Source organism: Brassica rapa, chromosome A02 (genome assembly GCF_000309985.2).
Source record: "Brassica rapa cultivar Chiifu-401-42 chromosome A02, CAAS_Brap_v3.01, whole genome shotgun sequence".
NCBI classification, from domain to species: Eukaryota; Viridiplantae; Streptophyta; class Magnoliopsida; order Brassicales; family Brassicaceae; genus Brassica; species Brassica rapa.
This window is the reverse complement of record NC_024796.2, coordinates 12,625,863-12,650,486: the sequence shown is the minus strand read 5'-3', so window position 1 is coordinate 12,650,486 and position 24,624 is coordinate 12,625,863. Positions and strand designations below refer to the sequence as shown.

The window sequence follows — 24,624 nt, the reverse complement described above, 5'->3', positions numbered from 1 at the left end:
GTTTTCTGTAATTTTCAATTTTAATAATTTGTAACTAATAGTAATTCAATAAAATCAATTAATTTTCTTAAATTTTAAAAAAATTTCATAAAAAACACAAAAAAATTCATCTTTCTGAAACAAACTTTTTTTCTAAAAAGTCTATTACTAAGGAACGGAAGGAATATGAGTTAACATATTTAGGTGGAACATATGTAATCCTTCCTATTGCAAAACCTTTGTCACGTGGCTTCCACTCTCTCGTCTTTTGTACCCAAACAAACTTTGTGGGGAATTCCGCATACGTTAGACCTCTTGCTTCCGGATATTTACAGTTCGCCTCCATCCATGCTAGAAACTTTGACCGCAATACCGCAGAACGATTTAAAACATCATCAATAGGGTCATCTTCATTATAAATTGCCATTTGCTGATTAGGTAAATGGAAGGAAAGCTTAACTACTGTGGTTGTTCGGTAATGCGTAGGAAAAGCTAGTATTCTCCAAGTTGCTTCACACGCTGAAATATACCTGCATCATCAAATAAAAGCAATCTGTCAACACTATTTTGAATTTAGTTTTTCTATTTGATTGGAGTTGTTAATATATTTTTTCTTTTTAGTAAGGAACTGGTCGTTTTAGAAACATTCCTATTCCCACTATTAATTATGTACACAAGTAATTCTCTAAAAGTTTGATAGAATATTCCTAACTTGATTTTAAATTACACAAATATATTCTCTAAAATTTTGTCTCATCTTAGTTTTTAAATTAATCAAAATAGAACTAAAATCAATATTTCATGTTGTAACACTATTAAATCAAGAGAGTAGACAGTAGTTGATTTGGCTAAACTATGCCCACGTTTCATCTCCTCCCCGAGCCCTAATTTCTTTTTTCTTCTTTTTTTTATAAAAAAAACTATGGACTCAAGAGAAAAAACATCAGAAAGAGACAAAACAGTTTGTATATTATTAGCACATACCTGCAACTAAAGAACATCTGTATCTCATCGTCGATAGTATCATCTGTATCATCCCCTTGGACCGAAGCTCTAACATAATCTGGTCCCTTTGTAATGTACTTAAAGATACCCTCAGACACTTTTCCTTCATATATGTGTATCAAATCCTCATCAATGGATGCATGTATCCTTGTTCCCTACAATTGAATAAGTTAGATAATCTTACATAAACTAAAAATAGAAATCATCAAAAATAATATTGTAGTATACTCACAGTTGCATCCACAAGAACCATCTCAATGGAGACAACTTTTTTTTATCTCCATAGCTTCCACAATTTCATAACCTGCACCTTTAATTTGTAACTATTGTTCCCTGGTTTAATATCGTCAATAAAGACTAAAGTAGCTGTCTTCCTTCGTGGATGGGACATGTTTTGCACTGAGTAAAAAGATGTTATTTAGATATTAGAAGTTTGATTTTGAAGCTTTTAAGGACGTGGGGATTAACTTACATATATATACACATCATTGGTTAAATAGTTTGTTTTATTTAGAAAGATAAATCCAATGATAATAGGGATAATAATGACGAATTAAAGATAGAAACAAATTATGTTGAAATCAACCAAATCATATAATGAAAAGGAGACATACATCAAACGTGACATATAGATAATTTTCTCTAAATAAATTAATTATATAAGAAATAGTATATATATAAAATTCATTAAGGGTAGTATAGATATTAACCGCTCTAACTTTTAACGTGAGAGCTCGATTCAAAAAATTTACTTCGCAAATAATAGTATAGATTAGAGGTATGAAGTTCAAGTTCCATACAATACAACTATTATTAGTTATATAGATTAATGAACGAAAATTTACATACCTGACATTTGATTTTGATCTCTATAATGCAATTTAGTGTGACGCAAAATTAAACTATTAGACGATATAATCATCGTTATAACATCATGAATATAATAACTACATAAACTAAAAGAGAAATTAATCACTGTTAAGAAAACAATTTTTAAGCAATAAAATTTGATAATGTTATGTTTAGTTTCCATATTATGTGAATCTTAAACTAGAGAGATAGTTACAAAAAAAAAAAAAAACAAAGAAAGATGCATGTGTTATTCCATATAAGATGAACAAAGAAAACAGAGAACACAGGGATAGAGTTTTACTATTAGTGGTATAAGTTAAAACTCTTATCCACTTAAGTTTGTAGTCTTTTAACTTCTCTCACTTAATAGACATATAATTTTGGACTTTGACGCAGCCTCTCTCTAGTCAGCTTTCACGAACACAAAGCGGAATGGCAGATTGGATTTGGATGGAGCCAAACGGCTATAGCCATATCTGTCCACAACCATTCCGAATTCGTAGCAGCTCTTATCGCCACCACAATACACAAACTTGTAACCGCGAAGTACACCTCCAGCTTTCTTGATCTGGAAGAAACTCTTGGACGAATCTTTTCCAGTTTCTGGCTTAGGACCAGCTGCTATGAACAGCCATCCTTTAATCTCAGTCTCAGTGAGCCACCAATAGGATGACTGACCGCAGATCGTAGGTGGGAGGTCCATCTTGATGTTGAGGTTCTCTGATTCGGGAACGAACCTAGCTCCAGAACCCCAGTTTGAGAATCTTAGGGGAAGGCCCTTGTTCCTCCTTGATAATTCCGGTCCGACATAAAGGGGACATGGGTTGGCACCACCGGAGGCGAGAGTCAGGGCACCTTCATAGTGGGAGACTGGGACAGCGTAGTAACTGCCATTGGATATGAGGTTACCATCAGTGTCGACAACTGGTTCGCCCGCCTTTGCTGTGGCGGCCAAAACAGCGGTTGAGACAAGAAGGAAGTAAAACATAGGAGTCATCTTTTTTTTTTGGAGTTTATGTGGTTGACTAGATTTGTTTGTTACTGGATGAAGAAAATGTGAGTTCATGTGGTTGCTTTTTATCAGTTTATACATGCACATAGGTTTTGAATTATTAGCTTTAAAATTAAACAAGTACACTGAGATTTGAGAAGATCATGTCCATCTTTGTTTACTCAACTTTCCTTCCATGCTTCTTCATTTTTATTTCATTTCTGGCTACGAACGCTTCTGTAACTTGTTTGTTTATTTATTTCTTATGTGGAGATAAAGTTTTAACAAATAAAATTATATATGTTCGTAGTTGCCACGCATGCTTTCGCTTATTGTTTTATTTCATGTATAGATGGATAAACAAAGAAGACAGGAACACATGGATAGAGTTTTATTATCTATAGTAAGTTAAAACTCTATTATCTTCTTAATTTTGTAGTCTTTTATTTCTCTCACATAATAGATATATTCTTGGACGAAGTCTCTGTCTCGTCAGCTTTCACGAACGTAACGGGGAATGGCATAGTGCATAAAGCCAAACGCTGAACGCCATATTCGTCCACAACTATCCCGACATCGATGCAGTTGTTATCTTTACTACAAAACATAATCTTGTAACCATTAGTAAAATCTCCAACTTTCTTGATCTGGAAGAAACTCTTGGACGAAGCTTCTCCAGGATCTGGCTTAGGACCAGCCGATATGAATAACCATTTGCTACCCTCGGTCGCAGTGACCCACCAATAGGTTGAAGACTGAACGCAGGTCGGAACTGGGATGACCATCTCGACGTTGAGGTTCTCTGACTCCGGAACGAACCTAGCTCCAGACCCCCAGTTTGAGAATCTTATGGGATAGCCTATGTCGTCCTTTGAAAATTGCTGTTCGATGTAGAGGGGACACTGGTTGTCACCAAGGGGGGAGAGAGTCAGGCCGCCACCGAAGATGATTGGGCGAACTAAGTAACTGCCGTTGAATATGACATAACCATCATTGTCGAGAATTGGTCCGCCAGGGTCTGCGGTCACGGCCAAAACAGTGGTTAAGGCAAGAAGGAAGTAAAACATAGGATTCATTATTTTTTGAGTTTATATATATAGTTGGTTATATTTGAATGTAACTGGGTGTAGAAAATGTGAGTTCAGGTCATTGGTATTTTATACATGGATGTGCTGAGTTGATACGTACAGCTTTGTATACGCTATGCTTAGGTTTCGAATTATTAAAGTACATTGAGATTGAGAAGATGCGTATCTTTTTTGTGATCCACTTCTTTAATTGCGAGTCAGTCTTTGTTGCAACATGTGGCTGCACTTCTGGTTCTAGAACCCTCAAATCTGTCTTCACGTCTCGAGAAAGATGCACATACAGCTTTGTATACGCTAATTAAGCTTCTTTAACACTTTAGTTTTTTTTGTTGCTAACGCTTCTTTAATTTGTTTGTTTATTTATATCATATGTGGGATAGAGTTTTAGCCTGGTCTTGGACCGTTGGCAACGAATAAGTTTATGTATGTTCACTATAGCTCTGGTTTTATAAATTTTTGATTGAAACGTTATTTTATAACAATTGTTGGGGGTTGGACCCTCAGGCCCTACAGCATATGATTCTCTGGATTTTGATATGTTTGGAGCCAACTCATCGATGCCAATGGCCGGGGCCGGAGTTGTCGACTGCCTCCATGTTGTGATCTGAGCAGATATCTCTCTATCTCCTCATTATCTTCTGGTTCATCTCTGATGTTAACCTACTGGTTATTCTCGTAGTTGTTCAGGTAACCTTGTCCTATTAATTATATAATTTAATTTTTTTTATAGAAATTCTGTAGAAACTATAGTGCTTTCATAGCAGAATGAGATCCAAGCTAACAACTTGTATTAAATGTTTCATTTTTATTAATGGTATTCACATTCTTACAAATAAAAGAATAACAACTAAAAGCTCCCTTTAATTTCTCCATTCAAGCTGGGCTGGTTTGAAGTTGAGCACCCTGGTTAAAAGGTTGTTTAACCATTCATAGAATTTTCACATATGGTTTTCTATTATTGTGATATCTGGTGATATGGACACAAGTCTTTAGATAGTTTAGAAGACAGGGATAACAACAAGGTTAATTTAAAGAGGAAAGAGCCCAAAGCCTATATGATTAATTAAAAGTATATAGCTTTTAGTCCTTTTTTATCCAACTTACACATAGTCCTTATTCGAGCTAATCTACATGAGTAAACCGGTTCTGATTTAATAATATGTTTTGTCATGTTTCATAATTTTCCTTATTTTAGTGCGAATGTGCTTCACCAGCTAATAACTTAACTAATAACGTTTACCCAAAAAATGGGCATGTGCATCAGGGGCTGAGATTTTAGAGTTCTAGACGATTTAAAAAAAAAAAAAATCAATAATTTGTGAGTTTAGTTTTTTTTTACACAAATTTGAGGATCTATGTATAATTTCTTCAAAAAATTTAGGGGCTTAAACTAGGGTGATAATTGAAAAGAAAATTAATGTTTCATTCCATTAAAGATGAACAATGAAAACATAGAACACACAGATAAAGTTTTATTACTAGTGTGCAAGTTAAAAATCTTATCCTCTAAATTTTGTAGTCTTTAACGAAGTCTCTGTCTTGGACTTTGACGAAGTCTCTGTCTTGACAGCTTTCACGAACTCAACGAGGAATGGCAGATTGGCTGGAGCCAAACGGTTATAGCCATATCTGTCCACAACCATCCCAAATTCGTAGCAGCTCTTATCGTTACGACAATACACAAACTTGTAACCGCGAAGAAAATCTCCAGCTTTCTTGATCTGGAAGAAACTCTTGGACGAATCTTTTCCAGTTTCTGGCTTAGGACCAGCTGCTATGAACAGTAATCCTTTACTCTGAGTCTCAGTGAGCCACCAATAGGACTGACCGCAGATCGTAGATGGGACGTTCATCTCGATGTTGAGGTTCTCTGATTCGGGAACGAACTCAGCCCATGACCCCCAGTTTGAGAATTTTAGGGCAAGGCCCTTGTTCTTCGTTGATAATTCCGGTCCGACATAAAGGGGACATTGGTTGCCACCACCGGAAGCGAGAGTCAGGCCACCTTCATTGTCGGTGACGGGGACAGCATAGTAGCTGCCGTCGGATATGAGATCACCATCAGCGTCGACAACTGGTTCGCTCGCGTTTGCTGTGGTGGCCAAAACAGCGGTTGAGGCAAGAAGGAAGTAAAACAAAGTATTCATCTTCTTTTCTTTTTTTTTTGATTTTATGTGGTTGGCTAGAGTTGTTTGTCACTGGATGAAGTAAATGTGAGTTCATGTGATTGGTATTTATCCGTGTATACATGCATATACAGCTTTGCATACGTTATGCTTAGGTTTTGAATTTATTAGATTTAAAATTAAACAAGTACATTGAGTTTTGAGAAGATCATGTCTATCTTTTTTTACTCCACTTTCCTTCCACGCTTCTTCATTTTTATTTTATTTTTGTCTACGAACGATTTGGGTTGTATGATACGTTACACGAAAGCTTCATCGGACGTCAGCTTCCCGCTTCGAAATCGGAATCGCAATCGGAACCTTGTGGAAGCTTGCGGAATCTCGCTTCCAAAACGTTTCTAAAATATTCTCTTTAAAAACCTGTTGGAAGCTTATGATTCCGTTTTGGAATCACGCTTCCATTTTAAAAAAAATACAATGTATATCAATAAAATATAAAACCATAGTTTTAATCTATATAAAAAAAAATAGTAATGAATATTGAGTTATATATAGAAATATCAAAAATAATACTATAAATTATCTTTATGCATTGAGATTTTTTATTAAAGATATAGCACATATTGAAATATATTGTGTCAATTATTTATGAAGTATTAAAAATAATTAATACAATATTTTTTGTGAACATAATTTATGTGTATTTTTACAGTTTTAATATAAAATCATTTCAAAATTATTATAAATAAATTAATGTTTTATTTCAAATTTAAATCATATAATTTTTAGTCCTAGTTTTTTTAAAAAATTAACATATGTATATATATATATATATTTATTTATATATGGATATACGCTTCCAACACGTACCCGCTTCCTAATATTTTAAAAAATATCGTTTCTGCGCTTCCTTACGTTTCCGCTTCCACGTACCCGCTTCCGTTTCCGTGTAACATAGGTTGTATGGCATAGAAAAAAGCCTAATTCAGTGAGTAATCAATTTTTCTAACATTTCTATACATACCATTACATTTATATTATAATATTATATTAGCCTTCTCTTTCACCGGTGCAACCTGTAAAGAAACAAAAATTTAATTAATAATTACTGTGAAACATAAAATGTGGCTCTTTGTTATTCACTTATATTCACAAAATAAATTTTTTATTACCAATATTTGGGAAGTGAATAGATTCTTCCAAACTACAGACTACGTTTCCGAAATGTTTTGTGGAGGAGGAGACCGGTTTAAGAGGCTTTGTCGGTGATGGAAAGGAGAGGCTTCTCAGATTCCAAAAGCGACAGTAGCGAAGACACCAAAACATGTATGTATCTGAATTTATGAACAGTTATGTGTATTTTTCATATTTTGTTATGCATTCTATTTTGTTATGCATTCTATTCCATTTCAGTTTTTGTTACTATATTATTTTATCATGTTCCATTCTATTTGATGGTTAATAAAAATGCTTTATTTTGTTTAGAAATATGTAGTTTGTAATTTTCTTAAATTCTAACTATCTTTACATGTGTTTAATCTGTAAAAATTGTATTGTGATCTATATTGTATAGTTTAATATTACATAATATTATGTACTTTTTAGATTTTTATATTTGGATTTAGGGTTCATATTTGGGTTAAGTTGAACTTTTATTTGGCTGATCGAATAAGGTGAACATGGAAACAGAGAAAAAACCAAGCTTGATAGAAAGCAGGAGGTCTGTGATTTTGCCTAACTTGAGCAGCTAAGCCTTGTGTGCCTTCTTAAGTGCATAAGCTGTATGGTCTCTGGAAATCGCTGGCATTTTGACTGTTAATTCCCCAGATTTTCAATTTATCCTCCTGTAAAAATCGATCCAACAATCATTGTTTCTTGCCACTTATTGATTATCTGAGAAAGAAAAAAGCTTACATTTTGTCAGACTTTAAGCTTTCTCTGCATTGCATCATGCTCAGTTCAGCACGAATCCGGAAAGGAAACACCTTGATTTTGGTAAACATTTTTCTGAGCAGGGTATTGATCAATAACGCTAACCGTTATTGCAAACAGATTATTGGATGGGATCCATCTGACTGTAACATGATCAACATCAGGTTGTACCTACATAATGAATCAAGAAAAGAAATTAACCTTGTGAATGAGGAAGAGGGAAACTAAAAGTGGCAAGATACACCCTTTGTTGAGCCGAACATGCATACCTTGCTTTCCTAGTAACGGTTCCATCTCATGTGTAAACTGTTCTAGAAGACCTCTCTTCAGTTCAACCTGGTCAATCAATTGTATTTGTACCAAAACAGTGTTGGTCAGTAGTGAAGATTAACACAGTCAAGCTTGTTTGTTTATTAAGCTGGCAATAGATTTAGTCAGAAACCTTTTCTACTACAGTACTTTCAATCCTTGAAAAATTAGAATCTTCATAAGAGTCAAATAAGCTGCAATGATAACCAGTTAGAAACAGTTACAACAAAGATACAGTAAAGCCAGGGGAGATGGATACAATTTAAGCCTTTCACTGTTGTTTTGACCAAAGCAAGATGGAAAAAGGTCTTCAAGAGAGAGATGATACCTTTCAACCTCTTCCTTTGGCATATCTGTAATAAGCAGTTCATCATCACCATGAAGAAGCTGAAATAAAATTCCAAAACATATGTAAAAATGCAACTGGAGAAAAAAGATCAAGTAATATAAACAAATATTGTAAGAAGCTTAGTACACAACCTTGGAAGCTTTAAAGACGGCATGATGGATTTCATCCCAAGCAGAAGGACCAAGAGAAAACTGGATCAATTTGTTCTAGCCGAGGAAGAACCTGAACCAATAGGAACCAAAACTCAATTCAAAGACCGAATGTGACGTATATTAATCTAACTTATATTCAAGCAAAAACCCAGCTATTCATAATTGTAGAACAAGACAAAAGAAAAACATGGACATAGTTATATTTTTCGACAGTCTCTCCAATACCATCAACAATACTCTCCTTCTGATCCCTCCTTTCTTTTCTTCTTTGTCATCGACAAAGCAACTTCAATAACAACAACAACAAAAACAATACCTTTAGGAACCATTCATCCAATGATTTCTCTATTCACTTTCTGAAACCAAAAAGATGTAAAGAGAAAGCCAGCACTTAGCTACATAACAAAGAGACTGAAGAGTACATGAAACACAACATTAAAGATGGAGAAGTTGAGGACATAAACGAAAAAATTTCAGGCGAAAGTGATCTTTAAAAATAAGCATATCGGGTAAAGTGATCTTTAAAAATAAGCATATCGGGTCCTAGACTAAGTAACCACCATATCTGTGAATATATGTATCTGGTTCATCATCCTTTGTCGAGTCCAAGATCAAACCCAAACCCATCTCTCCCTGCTCGTGATTCAATCACTTGATTTCCGGATCAGCCGGTGACGGAAACTCTTTCCACCGCATTTGGCGTTTCTGTCAATCTCACCTCCACGGTTGAAAAACAAAGGGATGACTTCTATTCTGAAAAAGGATTGATGAAAAAGTCTAAAATATAGAAACCGCTTTGCAGAGATCGAAGATAAAAAAGACTCTTTGATTCATTGTCGAAGAAGAACACCAAACCCTAAAAAAATTTGTGGCTGGTCTCCATGTCTATGAAACTCAGAGTTTAAGAAAGCTATGTACTGAAACGCTGAGTTTTGTTTACATAGGACACAAGTCGCCTTGACAGAAACCGACTTATCTACCTGGAATCCAACGTGTCCTAAGAAGAGAAGAAGAAACTCTTCTTTATAGATAGATAGATAGATAAAGAATTATTTAAAAAGGATGAAAAAGTTAAAAAGACGGCTTTTCTGTAAGATATTCCACAAAAACTGTGAAATACTGATTTTAAATTTTAAATTGCCTTTCGTAAGTGATCTATCATTCTAATATATAAATTTTAATTACAATAATTTATGTTAGCATTTAACTTCTGAGATAGTGGGGGTGATTGGTTGAGTTGTAACTTTAGAAATTTACTTTAGAATTTTGTCTGTAGGATTTTTTGATTTAGCTTTAAGAGCTGTACCTTTAAAATTTCCTACAGCCAAAAAGATGGAGCTTTAGAAAATAAGACTTTTACAGCTAGTTTTTTTTGTTTTTTGGCTGTAACTTTAATTTTTTGGTTGTAGCTTTAAAAAGTAATGTAAAGCATGATTGGTGATTTTAAAGCTGTAGATAAAAATTAAAGCTAAAGTCACTTGCTAAATCCCAACCAATCACCCCCATAGAGTGTGACTGTATAGTCTTTTTGGAATAAATATTTTGGAGTAAAACAATTCCACTCCAAGTTTAGCTGAAATGTTACTAATCAGATTGACTATTATAATTTTACTTTTACTCTGTCAACTATTGATAAAGCAGAAAAAACAGTCTAAGTGTTACTTTTGAATTGACAAGAAAAATACAATTAACGCTACCTTTTGTTTTTTTTCTTTCATTTTTCCTTCTTTTAATATTTACTCTGTTTTTCACCATTATATTTACTCTGCATTGCTCCAAAATTTTCCAATCTTAACCATAGTAAAGATAAGAGAGACAGAAAAAGGGGAAGCATGAAAAACTGTCATGAGTCTCATGACGTATGTCATATTTTGAGTGGTTAAATATGTTTATACTTAAAATTTAATTCTGTTATTTATAAAAAACGATGTTCTAAATTTTTATTATCAAACACAAATAGAACTCTATCATATGGATTCCACTTTGCAAGCACCAATCGATAATTGTTTTTTTTTTTTTTGTCCTTTTCTATTGTGGATCAACTTTACTAATAGAATGGGTCTGGCTTCACGAGTTCAATGTATTTAAGGGTTATTTAGCTATCTAACCCTGTTAACCAACTTACAATTTTAACGCCTTCCAAATTGTATTAAAAAGTAGCTTTTGATTATACTTGTATAAAAACCTAAATTTTGTTATTTCACGAAATGTATAAATGACCTAAGAATACAAAGCAAATAGATGGTAGAGACGATGAATACTGACTGACTTACGAGGAGAAGCTTAAAAGAGGAATGTAATCGAGATAGTCTATTGTAGGAAGTTTTGTTGCGAAAGAAAACATCCTATAAAAATGACATTAATTTAAAATATAAAGGTAATAGAGTTAGTATCTTTTTCAAACACTTTAAGAAGACATAATATTAGCCTTATTAAGAAATCGTGATAAAATATATCAAACAATAAATGTGATAAAAAATTAAAAATAAAATACAAGAAAAAATATTGTTAAAACACATAAGAGAAAACATCCTATGAAAATGACATTAATTTAAAATATGAAGGTAATAGAGTTAGTATCTTCTTCAAACACTTTAGGAGGTCATAATTTTAATCTTATTAGGAAATCGTGATAAAATATATTAAAAAATAAATGTGATAAAATATTAAAAATAAAATACAAGAGAAAATGTTGTCACAAAAATACAAGAGAAAACATCCTATGAAAACAACATTAATTTAAAAATTTGAAGGTAATGGAGTTAGTTTCTTCTTCGAACACTTTAGGAGGACATAATATTTAGTTTGAAATTGAATGAGGAGGAAACAGTAGTAGTCTAGTGGTAAAAATATACTATCATGTTGGTCATATAATGTTTTTCCCTTCACTGGTGTTGGAAATGAACTAAACCGAAAATATTATTTGAACTGCATCACGATAAATCCATTTCGATCAAATGAAAAATATGTTATAGGAAAATAAGATAAATCATTATTTTTATCTGAATTCGATATTTGATTGATATCAGAAATCGCCTCCTTTTTCTCTCAAAAATACATGTTCATAAACTTGAAAATAAATGATGCCACCCCCCCCCCCCCCCCCCCCCCCCCCCCCATAATCCATTTCGATCAAATGCAAAATATATTATAGAAAAAAAGATAAATCATTATTTTTTCTGAATTCGATATTTGATAGATATTAAAAATTGCCTCCTTTTCTCTTAATAATACATGTCCATAATCTTGAAAATAAATAAATGTGATAAAATATTAAAAATAAAATACAAGAGAAAATGTTGTAAAAAAAATATAAGAGAAAACATCCTATGAAAATGACATTAATTTAAAATATGAAAGTAATAGAGTTAGTATCTTCCTCAAACACTTTAGGAGGACATAATATTAGTCTTATTAGGAAATCGTGATAAAATATAATAAAAAGAAATGTGATAAAATATTAAAAATAAAATACAAGAGAAAATGTTGTCAAGAAAAAATACAAGAGAAAACATCCTATGAAAACGACATCAATTTAAAAATTTGAAGGTAATAGAGTTAGTTTCTTCTTCAAACACTTTAGGAGGACATAATATTTAGTTTGAAATTGAATGAGGAGGAAACAGTAGTAGTCTAGTGGTAAAAATATACTATCATATTGGTCATATAATGTTTTTTCTTTCACTCGTGTTGAAACTAAACTAAACAAAAAAATATTATTTGAACTGAATCACGATAAATACATTTCGATCAAATAAAAAATATGTTATAGAAAAACAAGATAAATCATGATTTTGTCTGAATTCGATATTTGATAGATATCAGAAATCGCCTCATTTTTCTCTCAAAAATACATGTACATAAACTTGAAAATAAATGATGTGCCACAACCCCCCCCCCCCCCCCCCCCCCCCCCCCCCCATAATCTATTTCAATCAAATGCAAAATATGTTATAGAAAACAAAGATAAATCATTATTTTGTCCGAATTTGACATTTGATAGATATTAAAAAGGGTATTTGCACTCTACACATAAGATTTATGTCCTAATTAGCTCTATACCCATTTAGGATTTTCGTCACTTTGTTCGAAACTTTTATGACGATTACACCCCTACTACCTTTCTATCGATAACTCCAAGACAAAATTAACATATCTGATAACCCAAAATTCATAATTACTCCTCCGTTGCTCCCTCTTCTCCTTAGCAGATGTTTTTGGAAGATACCAAAATTCATAATTATTCCTCCGTTGCTCCCTCTTTTGAATTTTTTTTTTTGTTTTTTTTAGTTCGATAAATTTTTTCGTCAACGCCGTTAACTATGTGAGCTGTTTCCGTAAACGCCAGGAAAATGCAAAATCGACCGGTGAAACCGTCAGCTCCACTGTTGCTTCGCTTCGATGAGCACCGTGTTCCTCTGGGCTCTCTTCCTCATCGCCCTCACCGCCTCCTACCTAAGCTTCCAGAGCTTCGTTGATTCCGGCAGCAGCTACCTCACCGCCTCTTGGGGCGGCATCCAGTGGGAGAAACAAGTCCGAACCTCCGCTCAGATCCATCGCTCCGGCGGAATCTCCGTCCTCGTATCTGAGATTTATTAAATCTCTAATTATTAATTAACACAGCTAACAGTAATCACTAAACCGTGTTGAGGAAACACTAAATACATTCGCTTGCAATGTCAGTTTTCATCGTCATATTATAATTTATCCAGCCAAATTTATAAATATATTGCTAACTGATATATTTATCCAGCCACTGGATATGTTTTTAATGTATGATTTTCATTTTATGTTTCTCTCCCTCAATTAAAACCAGTTGGTTAACATACATTTTATTTATGAAACAATCACATAAAAGTAGCTGACCATTATATATAACAACAATGGTTACAAGATATTTTAACAAACCAAAATCAAATCACTCCTTGCTAAACTCTCTTCTAACAGTTTTCGATTATAATTAACGGTAACTAAACAATACTTATACGGTTACATATAAGTTTATCCCCCAAAACCATCCTAAATGCTATTTTTTTCCATAACCGTGCCGATAGGGTGAAATGTATTCATTACTGGACCCTGTTGAAGAACCTCTTCCATCAACTGTTTCCCGTGGTACCTAGAATCACCCCTACATTTTGACATCTGGATCATTAATAGTTAACTCTCCTTCAGCCGCTCGGCCATCACTTATAAGTTATAACTCCCTCCCGAAACATCATCCCATTGTCTAACCCTTCATTAGTATTCCCTGGTGAATTCCATGTTTAGTGTAGTTCACCAAGTCTATCCCAAAATCCTATAAGGTTGGCGGTGCATCCTCTTGATTAGTAAGAACCTGCACACTGTTTGAAGCACCTATATTCATTTTCAGCACAGTTAGTTACGCTTACATAATTTATTTTAGCAGTTATCATATCATAAAACGCTATACTCTTTAATATTGACAGTTAAAGATATACTTATCAGGTTAATATATGTAGTAGCATTCAAACAAATTATATAAGCTAGTAAAACGACTGACAAAGATGTAGATGTTGTTCTACATAACTAACATGTGCCAAGTAAAGATCCATGAATCTAGAAACAGAGCCCCTCAGTGCTTAGATCAAACCCCGAGCCAGCAACTGGAAGAGATCATGCACCAGAAGATCTAAAACAAACATGCAAGAACAACCGAGAAGGGATCTAACGATCTAGATCTACAGATTTTAAGAGCAAGAATGGAGATGTAAATCATTGACAGTGATAGACAAAAGGAAAACAAAGATACAGCTAAAAAAAGACGATCCGACCAAAGATGTAGCTGAAGTAGTTGAAGAGAAAAGAGAAGAGGAAGGGTGAAGAGACAAGAGAGATAAATAAGAGAGAAGAAAAATCGTTATTGTTTGCTATATAGAAAACCCCCCAAAAAATCTAAGCAAAATATTTATAATAACTTAAAAATCTTTTTCCCATCTATAAACCTACGTCCAAAAAGCTTAGGGATACTAAGGTAAATTGCTATGTTACAGAGAAAAACTAAACCCCACTATTTTCTTCTCTTTGGTACTTTGCTAATTTTCATATTCTTTTAGGTTTTTCACCCAATTCACCCTATTAAAAATAGCTTCTTTTTTTTCTTAATAATACATGTCCACAATTTTGAAAATAAATGATGCCCCCCGCCTAACAAACAAATAGCAAATGGGCCTAAAGAAGCGAGCTTAGCGCACGTGAGATGATTGACTAGACAAAGATGACCATTTTTGTCGCATCACACGGTTCGACACATGGTTTTATACATATATATTATTTTATTTTAGTTTTTTTGAACAACACATATATTATATAACCATCTATATATCATTATTTTACTATAGGCCCTTGAGTGTTAATAGCGGGAAGAGAAGAACGCATAGGAATATATATATTCCCATTCAATCACTCTTGTCTTTGACCGCACTCATTGTAGAAAAGCCATTGATATAGTGTAGTTAGAAAGTTATCCTATTATAAATTAATTATTGTTTTAATTATTAAAATGTAAAAAAAAAACAAAATACAACAACTACTTTTATCTATAGGACATACATAGAGTAAATTTTAAATGTGTATTATTTAGTTAATAAAATTAATTATACCAAAAATATTTTATTTTTAAACTATAATACATATTATAATTTATTTAGTTTTGTTTAATTGACAATTGGTTGTCTTTTCGTTAAAAATATGTTATATTACTTTAAAATTAAGTAATAAAGATTCAATAGTAAAATTTTGATATTGATTTAGTTTTTATTTTATTTTAAAATAACAAATTAAAATTAATTTTGTTTAAAGACAACTAGCGTAATTGTAATTTTTAAAAGTAAAATAAAACACTGGCTTAAAATCTCAATAATAGCATATTAAATTTCATAATTCAGATATATAAAATATTTCAAAATAATACATTTTTAAAAGTATATTAATATCACTGAGTTTTATTTGTTAAATATAAATATATTATATGTATCCTACAATTATATTATTCATTATACGTGTCACTAATCATATTTTATTTTGAACTGCTTATTTTAAAGAACTGCATTTGGTTTGTAGTCTGCGTTTTTATAATACAAACCACAATTAAATCATACTGCAGAATTCTATCCGTTTGTTCCACAACGCTCAGTCCGCTATTACCATTTGGAGCCATAGTACACCTATCAAAAGTGTTGACGACAATGCGAGTCGGAGTAGTGTGATGAGGAAAGGAGAAATCATATGATACATGACTTTATCTAAACCAACCACCTATTAAAAGAAAAATGGACATCTATCCTTATTAATTTCTTATAGATAGGTTTATTTAGGTTATTTCATTCCTTTTAATTCAAACAACAATTCTCTCAAAATTATAGTTTAATATATATCTTTAATTTTATGTAATATTTTCTGGACGAATTTATTTACATAAAGAAATATAAAATATATATATTATTTTTATACATATATTATCTTCTAAAATTATGCTTAAAGAATATATATATATATATATATATATATATATTTATATATTTAATTTATATATTTGTTTTTCTAGAATATGTTTATAATGAATTTACAAATTATAATCAATAAATATTTTTACAAAATAAAATATTCTACATAATTTTTTGTTCTTATATATATATATATATATATATTTATTAATGAATGTATTTTTATTTTTAATCGGCTTTTATATTTTAGGTTTTCATATATATCGACATCCATCAAAAATAATTATAAAAATTGAAATACTGTTTTAAATTAATTATGTTTTAATAAATTATGAAAATTTTAATACGGTAAAAAATTGGATAATCAATAAGTTTTTTAATTTATTCTCAATAAATGTATTATAACATATGCATGTACTTTATTTTTATTTAATTAAATTTGTATTTTTGTTTTGGATATATAAAATCAGTTATTTTTACATTTTAACCTTCAGTTAAATATATTAATTCATTAAAATAGTTTTATCACTTAGATATACATTTGTTTTGCATATTTTGATCTGCATTTGTTCTACTTGATCTACATTATCTATTTGATCTTCATTTTGATCTTCGTCACGAAGCCTAAAATGCCCTTTCACAAAACAAACACACATAAACTGCTCTACCATAGTTCTTCGCGGATAAACCCAATCCAACTTTTTTTTTGACATCGAAAGCTTTATACTTTTATTAAGATGATTCCAACCAAGTGGTGTCTAGCATACTTTGATAAAAAATTATAACCTCTCTCTTTTTTTGTTTAATTTTATACAAAAGAAATTAAAAAATCACATCAAGCATATAATAAAAAATTATATTTTTCTTATAGGTTATATTTTGAATTTTTAAAAATGACTATAGATCAATAAAAATGGTAAAAGTCCCACATTATAAATTTTGTGATCAATGGTTTAACCTTTTTTTTGTTCAAGCAAGATACAAATGATCATATATCATAGGGATGGGCGTACGGATACACATTCGGGTTTGTATCGAATATTTCAATATAAAGGTATAGAACCCGTTCGGATATTTCTACACTTCGAGTCGGGTTCGGGTATTTTATGTTTGGGTTCAGATATTTTGGGTCGGTTTCGGATATTTAAATTTTGAAGAAAAAATAAATAAATTTTTCATTGTTTAAGTTTTTTGTATTTAAAATAGATTTTAACTTAATTGTTTTTTTTAATTTTAAAAAGATTAAACTAGTAATAGGTTTGAAGATAAAACTTTAAAAATAAAAAGACACTAATTTAGTTATTTTTTGGAAATTTTAGATGCAACTTTTGTTAATGCAAGAAACAAGAACTTGATATGTATTTTAAGTAAGTAGCAAATAATTTTGTCCATAATTATATGTATATTATCTAATTTTGAGCAATAAAAATCATTAATATAAATATTTTGAATAAGATGAGAGAAATAAACTAGAAATATAGAGTTAAGTATATGTTTGGTTATCTTTGGATATCTATTCGGGTCGGATATTACTCGTTCGGATTGAGATATTACCTGAACTGGTGAAATAAGTAATTTGTTTTGTTGTTCTAATTAAATGATTTTTAGACCGAGCTCGTGGATATATACTAGACAAACATTTATATTTCGAGTTGGCACTTATATTCTATAGTAACTTGATATATTAGATTTGAACACTAACATGTTAATATAGTTTGTTAGTGGTTTTTTTCAAAATTTTGATTCTTAGATGTCCATTTTTTTAAATTGATACTTATATAATTTACTGAATTTATAAAAAAAGTTAAAAGGAAACTTAACTCATATCAATGAAATAAAGACGAGGACGAAAGCACAATTCTATAGAGGTAGAAAATGAAATCACTTATGGAGAGTCAATAGTAAACAAATACAAAAAAAAAAAACTAATTCTCTTTCGTCATTATACAATCGATGTTTCCTATTTGATTTTGGTGATTTGTGTCGGCCGCAAAACTTAATTTTTTTGTGTGCATATGAAGTCTTTAAAATAATTAAAATAATATATAATACGTTAACTCTTCAGTAACAATGATATATTTAAGATACCAATATTTGTATTCATCATTTTATAATCAATAAAAATTGTAGTGTTGCAAAATATTAAATTTATTTTATAAACAAACATTATTATAAGAACTCATTCCGCGTATACGCGCGGATTATCATCTAGTTTATATTTATAAGGGTCAAAAACTTAAATTACGACTTTAAACAGTAGATAAAAATATATTCTAAATTAATATATTAGATTTTCAGAATTTTAAATGTATATAATGATAAATAGTTCATTTTCATATTTAAATATAGTATAAATAAGTTAATATATAGTTTCAAATTTTTACAAAAAAATTGTTTTAAAAGTTCAATACAGTATTAAATATTTTTTGTTGCTTCTGAGACATCTCATAAGAAACTGATTTTAATATGGATTGAGTAATTGTCAAAAACGCATCCTTTATATAAAGAGCGACACTATTGAAGTTAGAGTTTCTCTGGTATAATTATGTTGAAAAAAATAAGCTACAGAAGAGATTACTTCATTCAATTGCATAACAAAAGAACATTTATTAAAAGACCAAAAAAAACTCAAGAGTAATCAATTTTTTAAACACTTGTTCCGTTTTTGAATATTTACTCTACAGTTTCTCAACAAGAACATTGATATTTCACGAGACCCTTAAACAAAAACTAGATTTTGACCCGCGCTTAGAAAGCGCGGGTTTATTTTTTGAATTTAATAATTTTTAATATAAATTTTTATATAAGATAGTTTATAAGTTTGGCCATATTATTCGGAACCGAATAATCAACCAGTACCAAATTGAAAAAATGAAACCAAACTTGAACCAAAATTTATAAATAACGGAACATATCATGTATATCTAGAACCAAGATAAATAGATACCTGAATTTTTAAAATACAAATTATATACCTACAAATATTAATTATATGTAATTTCTAAATAACAAAATATCTTAAATATACTATTTATAAGCTGAATTATCCAATAAAAACAAATTACTCATACATTTTTTTTCAAATATTAAAAAAATATTTTAATAAGTCCTCAACATTCAGTCTAATTTTTCACTAAAAGAAACCAAAACACCAATAAGTGGTATCCACAGTCAAACCAGTAAACGCAGTCACCATATATAATCTAGTTTCAGTTTAATAAAAATCCATTATTTAAAATTCTTTAAAATCTAAAACCCATATTAACTCGTGAATCTATACCAGATGACATGGTAAAAATCTAAAATAACATGATAATATTTTTTAAAATTTGATTAAATTTCTCATATTAATTTTACTAAGATATAAAATTGAATAAACTACATTTTTTATGTTATACATTCTAGTTTATAGGTTTTATAATGACTATATTAAGATTAAATTTTTGAGCTTTAGAAATAAAATTATTTTTAAGTTGAGTATAGTTGAGTTACCTATAAATGTTAAAAATAAATAATATATTTTATTTAAACATAAAAAACATTCTAAAAATGCTATAATATCCTGAGAAAATATTTATACAAAACCCTTTCTCCTAATAAACCCAGTTGTAAAAGATTTTCATCACAAAAATAACCTAGGAAGGTTTTCAAAGAAAAAACTATAATTTTGAAATATAATTAAGCTTGTTGTTGTACTGTGAACTATTTCTCTAATCGTAATTGGAAGTTAATATGTTTTGACCGTTGAATGGTATCATGTTTTTAACTTTCTGTTAACCGTACTTGCATCATGTTTTCATGTTTTTTTTTTTTTTGTTTTCATGTTAGTTTGGGTCATAAAACATTTAATATGAATTAAAAGCATGATATTGTTCAGACTTTAATTACCAATAAATCCAAATGTTTTTATAGTAACTGTTTTTGTTAAAGAAAAATGATCGTGGGTTGTATGATTATTAAATCAGTTATAAAATAATCTGTTTCTTTTAATAGGTTTAGTGGTACAAAAGTAATATTCCAAGGAAAAATAGGGGTAAAATATATCAATGATTCTGAATTAATAATATTGATGTATAAATCTTTGGTGTATTATAGTAAGTTTAGTATTAAATAAGAGCATTGGTTATTTTATAGTTAGAGAAATATAAGGTAATTGATTAGTGTATAGTTAGAAGAAATATAAGGTGAGACCAAAAAAATGTTAAGTTTAGTGAATAGGGCTAACAACCTTTCATAGGTAGATTTTTTGGGACTCCTTCCCTTTTAATAGTATAGATAAACCATTAGTATTTGACATCAAACATAAAAATTACTGGAAAATAAAAAACTTATTAAATGGCTTTTGTAGAAGGCTCACTCACCACATAAATAAAAAAAAAGAGTAAATTTTAGTTGTAACGTACTCGTGATCTCCAAAATCACATTTGATCCATATTTTAGTTAATTATCTTCTAAAAGAAAACATATAGAATCAGAAGAATGTCAGCATATTCGATACAAACAAATGAAACTTTAAAACAATTAACTATTTTCATTTGTAATGTGACTTGGATTTTGGTGTTACCTCCTATATATTAATTGATAAGTCACTTTAATGATTTATGCTGTCATGTCATTCATAGAAGAGCTCTTGAATTAATTATTATAATTTGATTGGTTGATACTTTTTTATTTTTTATTTATTTAATTAAAGTTAAAAAAAAACTATTCATAGAATTATCTAATCTAATCTATGTTTCGAAACATACAATTAAACATCTTAAATATAGATGAATTAAAATAATTTGTTTAGATAAATAATTAAATATCAAAATTACATTATATAAATTGATAAGTTACACATAAATACATATGATACTATAGAAACAATTATAAAAACGGTTTTTATTATGTTTATATTAGTAGTGAATAAAATAAATTATAGATTTTAGAAGACTAATTAATCTAAACTTAATAATATTAATTAAATTCACTCATTCAATATATCTAATTATATAAAAAAATGTTGCTTCTCTCCTGTGATGCCAGCTAGGATCCACATCAGAAAGTCGACTCTTATGCTGTTGACACGTGTCCAACCATCTGGAAACTCTGCGTTTCATTAACTAAATCTCACGGACATCAAAAAGCTCTGGCTGAAACCAAACGCATCGGAATCAAAATTTCGGAATGTCTCACAATGATACGATTTAGCTTTACCAATCAGACATCGACGAGATCGAGAACAAAATGAACGGCGGATTCCAATCAGGTCCCGGAACCATCCTCCCCGCTCTTCCACCGAGCCCGATCCGTCCCTCAGTACCCATCCCATCCTCCTCTCCCTTCGTCCAATCCAGCCTCCCTCCGCTTCCGCCGTCTTCCTCCTCCACCTCCCAGAAAGTGCCGCCCGTTCCAGCCCCTCCATCGCTTCCGCCGGCAGGTAACTTCGGCATCTCGAAAGTTCGAGGACGATCGGTGGGAGCGGGTTCGGGTCTCCGCCGAACACGTTGACGGAGCCGGTGTGTGATACTGTGAAGAGGGATCTGTCGATGATCGTGAGTAATCTGAAGCTGGTGGTGTTTCTGAATCCGAATAGGGAGTTTGTGTTCTGTGAAGGCGCTTAGGGATTGGGATCTGTGAGGACCGCTTTTCTTCATTGTGTTCTTGGGGCTTATGCTTTCATGGTCTCCATCCGTCAAAAAGGTAATCAAAATCTTAGCTTTAAAGTTAAAGGTGGTATCTTTGTTGATTTGGGAGTTTCTCTAGAACGATGCTTAGGCTAAGGCATCCCTAGACAGTGCACTGCTGTTAGCTTTTGATTTAACACAGAGGAATGATTCAGTGAGCAATAAACAACACAATGTGGTGCTCTCTTATATCTTTTACATGCGGAGGATCTCCACCTATATAAAGTTCACCTTTAACACATCCCCACAATTCCTCATAGCTATACATTGGTTTCCGAAGATTTGGTGTATCGCTTACTGTAATGATATCATCTCGCCGTCTTCTCCCTGTAGGTGCATCGCTCATTGTAAATCTCTTTTAATATTCAATATTTATTCTGATGAATTTCGTTGTCAACTCCAAAACGTTGAGCTCTTCTGATTGCTCTCCCTGTTTCAATCGTATTTTATTCTAAGGTGAAACAAGATTGTTCCAAATCCTCTTAGTTTGGTTTCCGACGACTCGGGATCGTTACTTTGACGGAGCCAGTGTTAGCCATTGTGGCAGAAAAACGTGTCGTTGCAGTGCTGACAACTATAGCAGAAGACGACATCCCAAAATATCAGTCATGAGTTTGAGCCGGTGGAACAAAGGTAAATACTTCTGATACTCTAATACATTGCTTATTGTGTACAAGTTTAAGTTTGAATCGATAAATATCAGAGAGGGATATTGAAAACGAATATCTTGCATTTCTCAAAGTATTTTTTTAAGAAAAAGAACAACCTCACCCCATATCTACGTTAATGCAAGCCAATCTTTCCCTGTAAAATTCGAGATGTTCATCGGTGGTGATAATAATGGGTTTTGAGTTAATTGGGTTCTCATCTTCTAGCATATGCATCATCTATTTCATTCCAAGAGACATAAACTATTATTTTCGTTTGGTGCTTTTAATCTTATACGTTTTGCTCCAGATCGATGATTTATACATTCAGTCAAAGGGAGTCTCTAAAATTTTTTATTCATATGCTTTCTGCAGCAAAAGTTCCTGCAGTGCTTTGACCATTAAGATATGTGTTTTGTATTTTTCAGGTCATGGGTTACTGCAAGTACTCCTCTACACAACAGCATCACGAATTGAGGGTTAGAATCCTTCTTTATGTGTACCTGAGATATTAGAAAACAGACGGGTTAGTGAAGCAGCTTAAAGTCTTTACACAAAAACATACTGGATGGAGCCGATGAGCTATCTGTTGCAAAAAAAAACAAGAATTGTGCTCATATATAACAAATTCGATTCAGAGTTGATATTTTTGCATAACTAAATACAGGTGGGGCGGAAGAGAGGTTGGCAGTCTTTAATTATGGGATGTTCTGTGCATTACTAGCCAAATAAAATCTGTGCTGGTACGCCTGTTTGAAGAATTTCTTATCAATAGTGTTAGTGAGGTATGTTATTTTCAGCTAAACTCATGTGGCATTTTCACCTTTCAAAATAAGGAGTTGCAAAGTCAACAACAATTTTCGAATAACAGAGGTAGCAGCGGCAATTGTGGGGATGATTTCTTGACTTTTTGACTTTCATCGATTGTCATGCTCAAGGTACAATTTCTCAGCTGTTTTTATAAGATCCATAGTAATTTATATATTTTTAAATCTGAGGCAGAACATGCATGTGGACTGTTTGTTTTCATCGATTGTCATGCTTTTTTTTTTTTTTTTTTTTTTACTGGTCTTTCCATTGATAAATTGGGAATCATCAACCTAGAGTGAAATAAGACTGTCTTAGGATTGCTAATGCTTATTTTAGATGCAAGTTTATGTTGATTCTAAGGTTTTTGTAGAATACATACATGGTCTTTAATGAAGTGCCAAAGATAACATGTGCAAGATGAAGCTGAAAAATCCTCAGAAGAGGGATCAAATGCAAGCTAAGCTTCCTGGAGTTCATAGCCCGCAAATCTAGCTAATCCATCTGTTTCACACGTTCTTTAATTGATGCGTGCAAGAAGACCAGCAGTCATGGACTAAGATTCATACTTCTTCTTCTCTATACCATCATATATGCCTCGATAGTTTGAGATTGAACAAGAAATTACGACATTGTTTCATAGTTTAAGAAGAAGAAATATAGTGGTTGGTGACTGTTTTGTAGTTATGATAATGGAATAGATTGGACAGAGCTAGGCTGGTATTGGAGTTGATAAAAAAATTGAATTTTCTTGAAGAAATGCCTCACAAAGACATGGAAGCTGAAAAATGGATAGAAAGCAGAGAGTTGTAGAATTTCAGTAGGCATGACTGGGTATATACTGAAAAGGTCATCTGACTCATAACTTTGGTTATTTTCTTTTACTTGATCAAGTAGTATCGTAAAGGCTAACTACTAAAACGAAGGTATAGCTTGCTTAAATTTGAAATGAGAAATCTCAATATTATTCATATATATGTGCTTCCATCGTATTGGTTCGACTAACATGCACAAAGAACTACATAAGATATATAAGTATATAACTATACGGAGTAAACAATAAAATAATTGAAGAAGTTAAAAAAATGGAAGAAAGAGTTAGTGGAACTCTTTAAATTTCATAAACACAAAACTTTTCAATATTCTTAAAAATAAAAGTTATAACAATCGTCTGTGCATATAAGTCACTCACAAATGTATTCCTTACCAATTTTTATCACAATTTTAAGTTTTAAATCTTCAACAATGTGGG

At 31.4% G+C, this 24,624-nt stretch overlaps 3 protein-coding genes, 1 long non-coding RNA gene and 1 pseudogene across 7 annotated transcripts; 1 reads left to right on the top strand and 4 right to left on the bottom strand.

The window, feature by feature from the left end:
- Positions 1 to 44: 44 nt before the first annotated feature.
- On the bottom strand, positions 45 to 2,976 carry LOC103853391 (kunitz trypsin inhibitor 4-like). Its single transcript, XM_033285079.1, has one exon. The coding sequence runs from the start codon at positions 2,933 to 2,935 to the stop codon at positions 2,240 to 2,242; it is 696 nt and encodes a 231-aa protein (XP_033140970.1). The 5' UTR covers positions 2,936 to 2,976; the 3' UTR covers positions 45 to 2,239.
- Positions 2,977 to 3,150: 174 nt separating this feature from the next.
- Positions 3,151 to 5,084, bottom strand: LOC103852839 (kunitz trypsin inhibitor 4). Its single transcript, XM_009129735.3, has one exon. It carries the CDS (start codon positions 3,901 to 3,903, stop codon positions 3,280 to 3,282), a length of 624 nt encoding a protein of 207 aa, XP_009127983.1. The 5' UTR covers positions 3,904 to 5,084; the 3' UTR covers positions 3,151 to 3,279.
- A 233-nt stretch (positions 5,085 to 5,317) lies between these two features.
- On the bottom strand, positions 5,318 to 6,481 carry LOC103852838 (kunitz trypsin inhibitor 4). Its single transcript, XM_009129734.3, has one exon. It carries the CDS (start codon positions 6,060 to 6,062, stop codon positions 5,415 to 5,417), a length of 648 nt encoding a protein of 215 aa, XP_009127982.1. The 5' UTR covers positions 6,063 to 6,481; the 3' UTR covers positions 5,318 to 5,414.
- Positions 6,482 to 6,736: 255 nt separating this feature from the next.
- LOC103852837 lies at positions 6,737 to 10,306 on the bottom strand. 4 transcript variants are annotated; one of them, XR_004455377.1, is made up of 7 exons: positions 8,763 to 10,306; positions 8,611 to 8,669; positions 8,416 to 8,476; positions 8,243 to 8,309; positions 7,956 to 8,144; positions 7,214 to 7,885; positions 6,737 to 7,117 (listed from the first exon to the last, which is right to left on the bottom strand). It is a non-coding gene; the product is annotated as an uncharacterized LOC103852837 (long non-coding RNA). The 4 variants fall into 4 exon arrangements; XR_004455379.1 differs by having other exon boundaries at positions 6,752 to 7,885; positions 8,763 to 9,139; positions 9,344 to 10,306; XR_004455378.1 differs by having other exon boundaries at positions 6,752 to 7,885; positions 8,763 to 8,853; positions 9,009 to 10,304.
- Positions 10,307 to 17,543: 7,237 nt separating this feature from the next.
- LOC117125768 lies at positions 17,544 to 24,559 on the top strand (annotated as a pseudogene).
- The last annotated feature ends 65 nt before the right edge of the window (positions 24,560 to 24,624 follow it).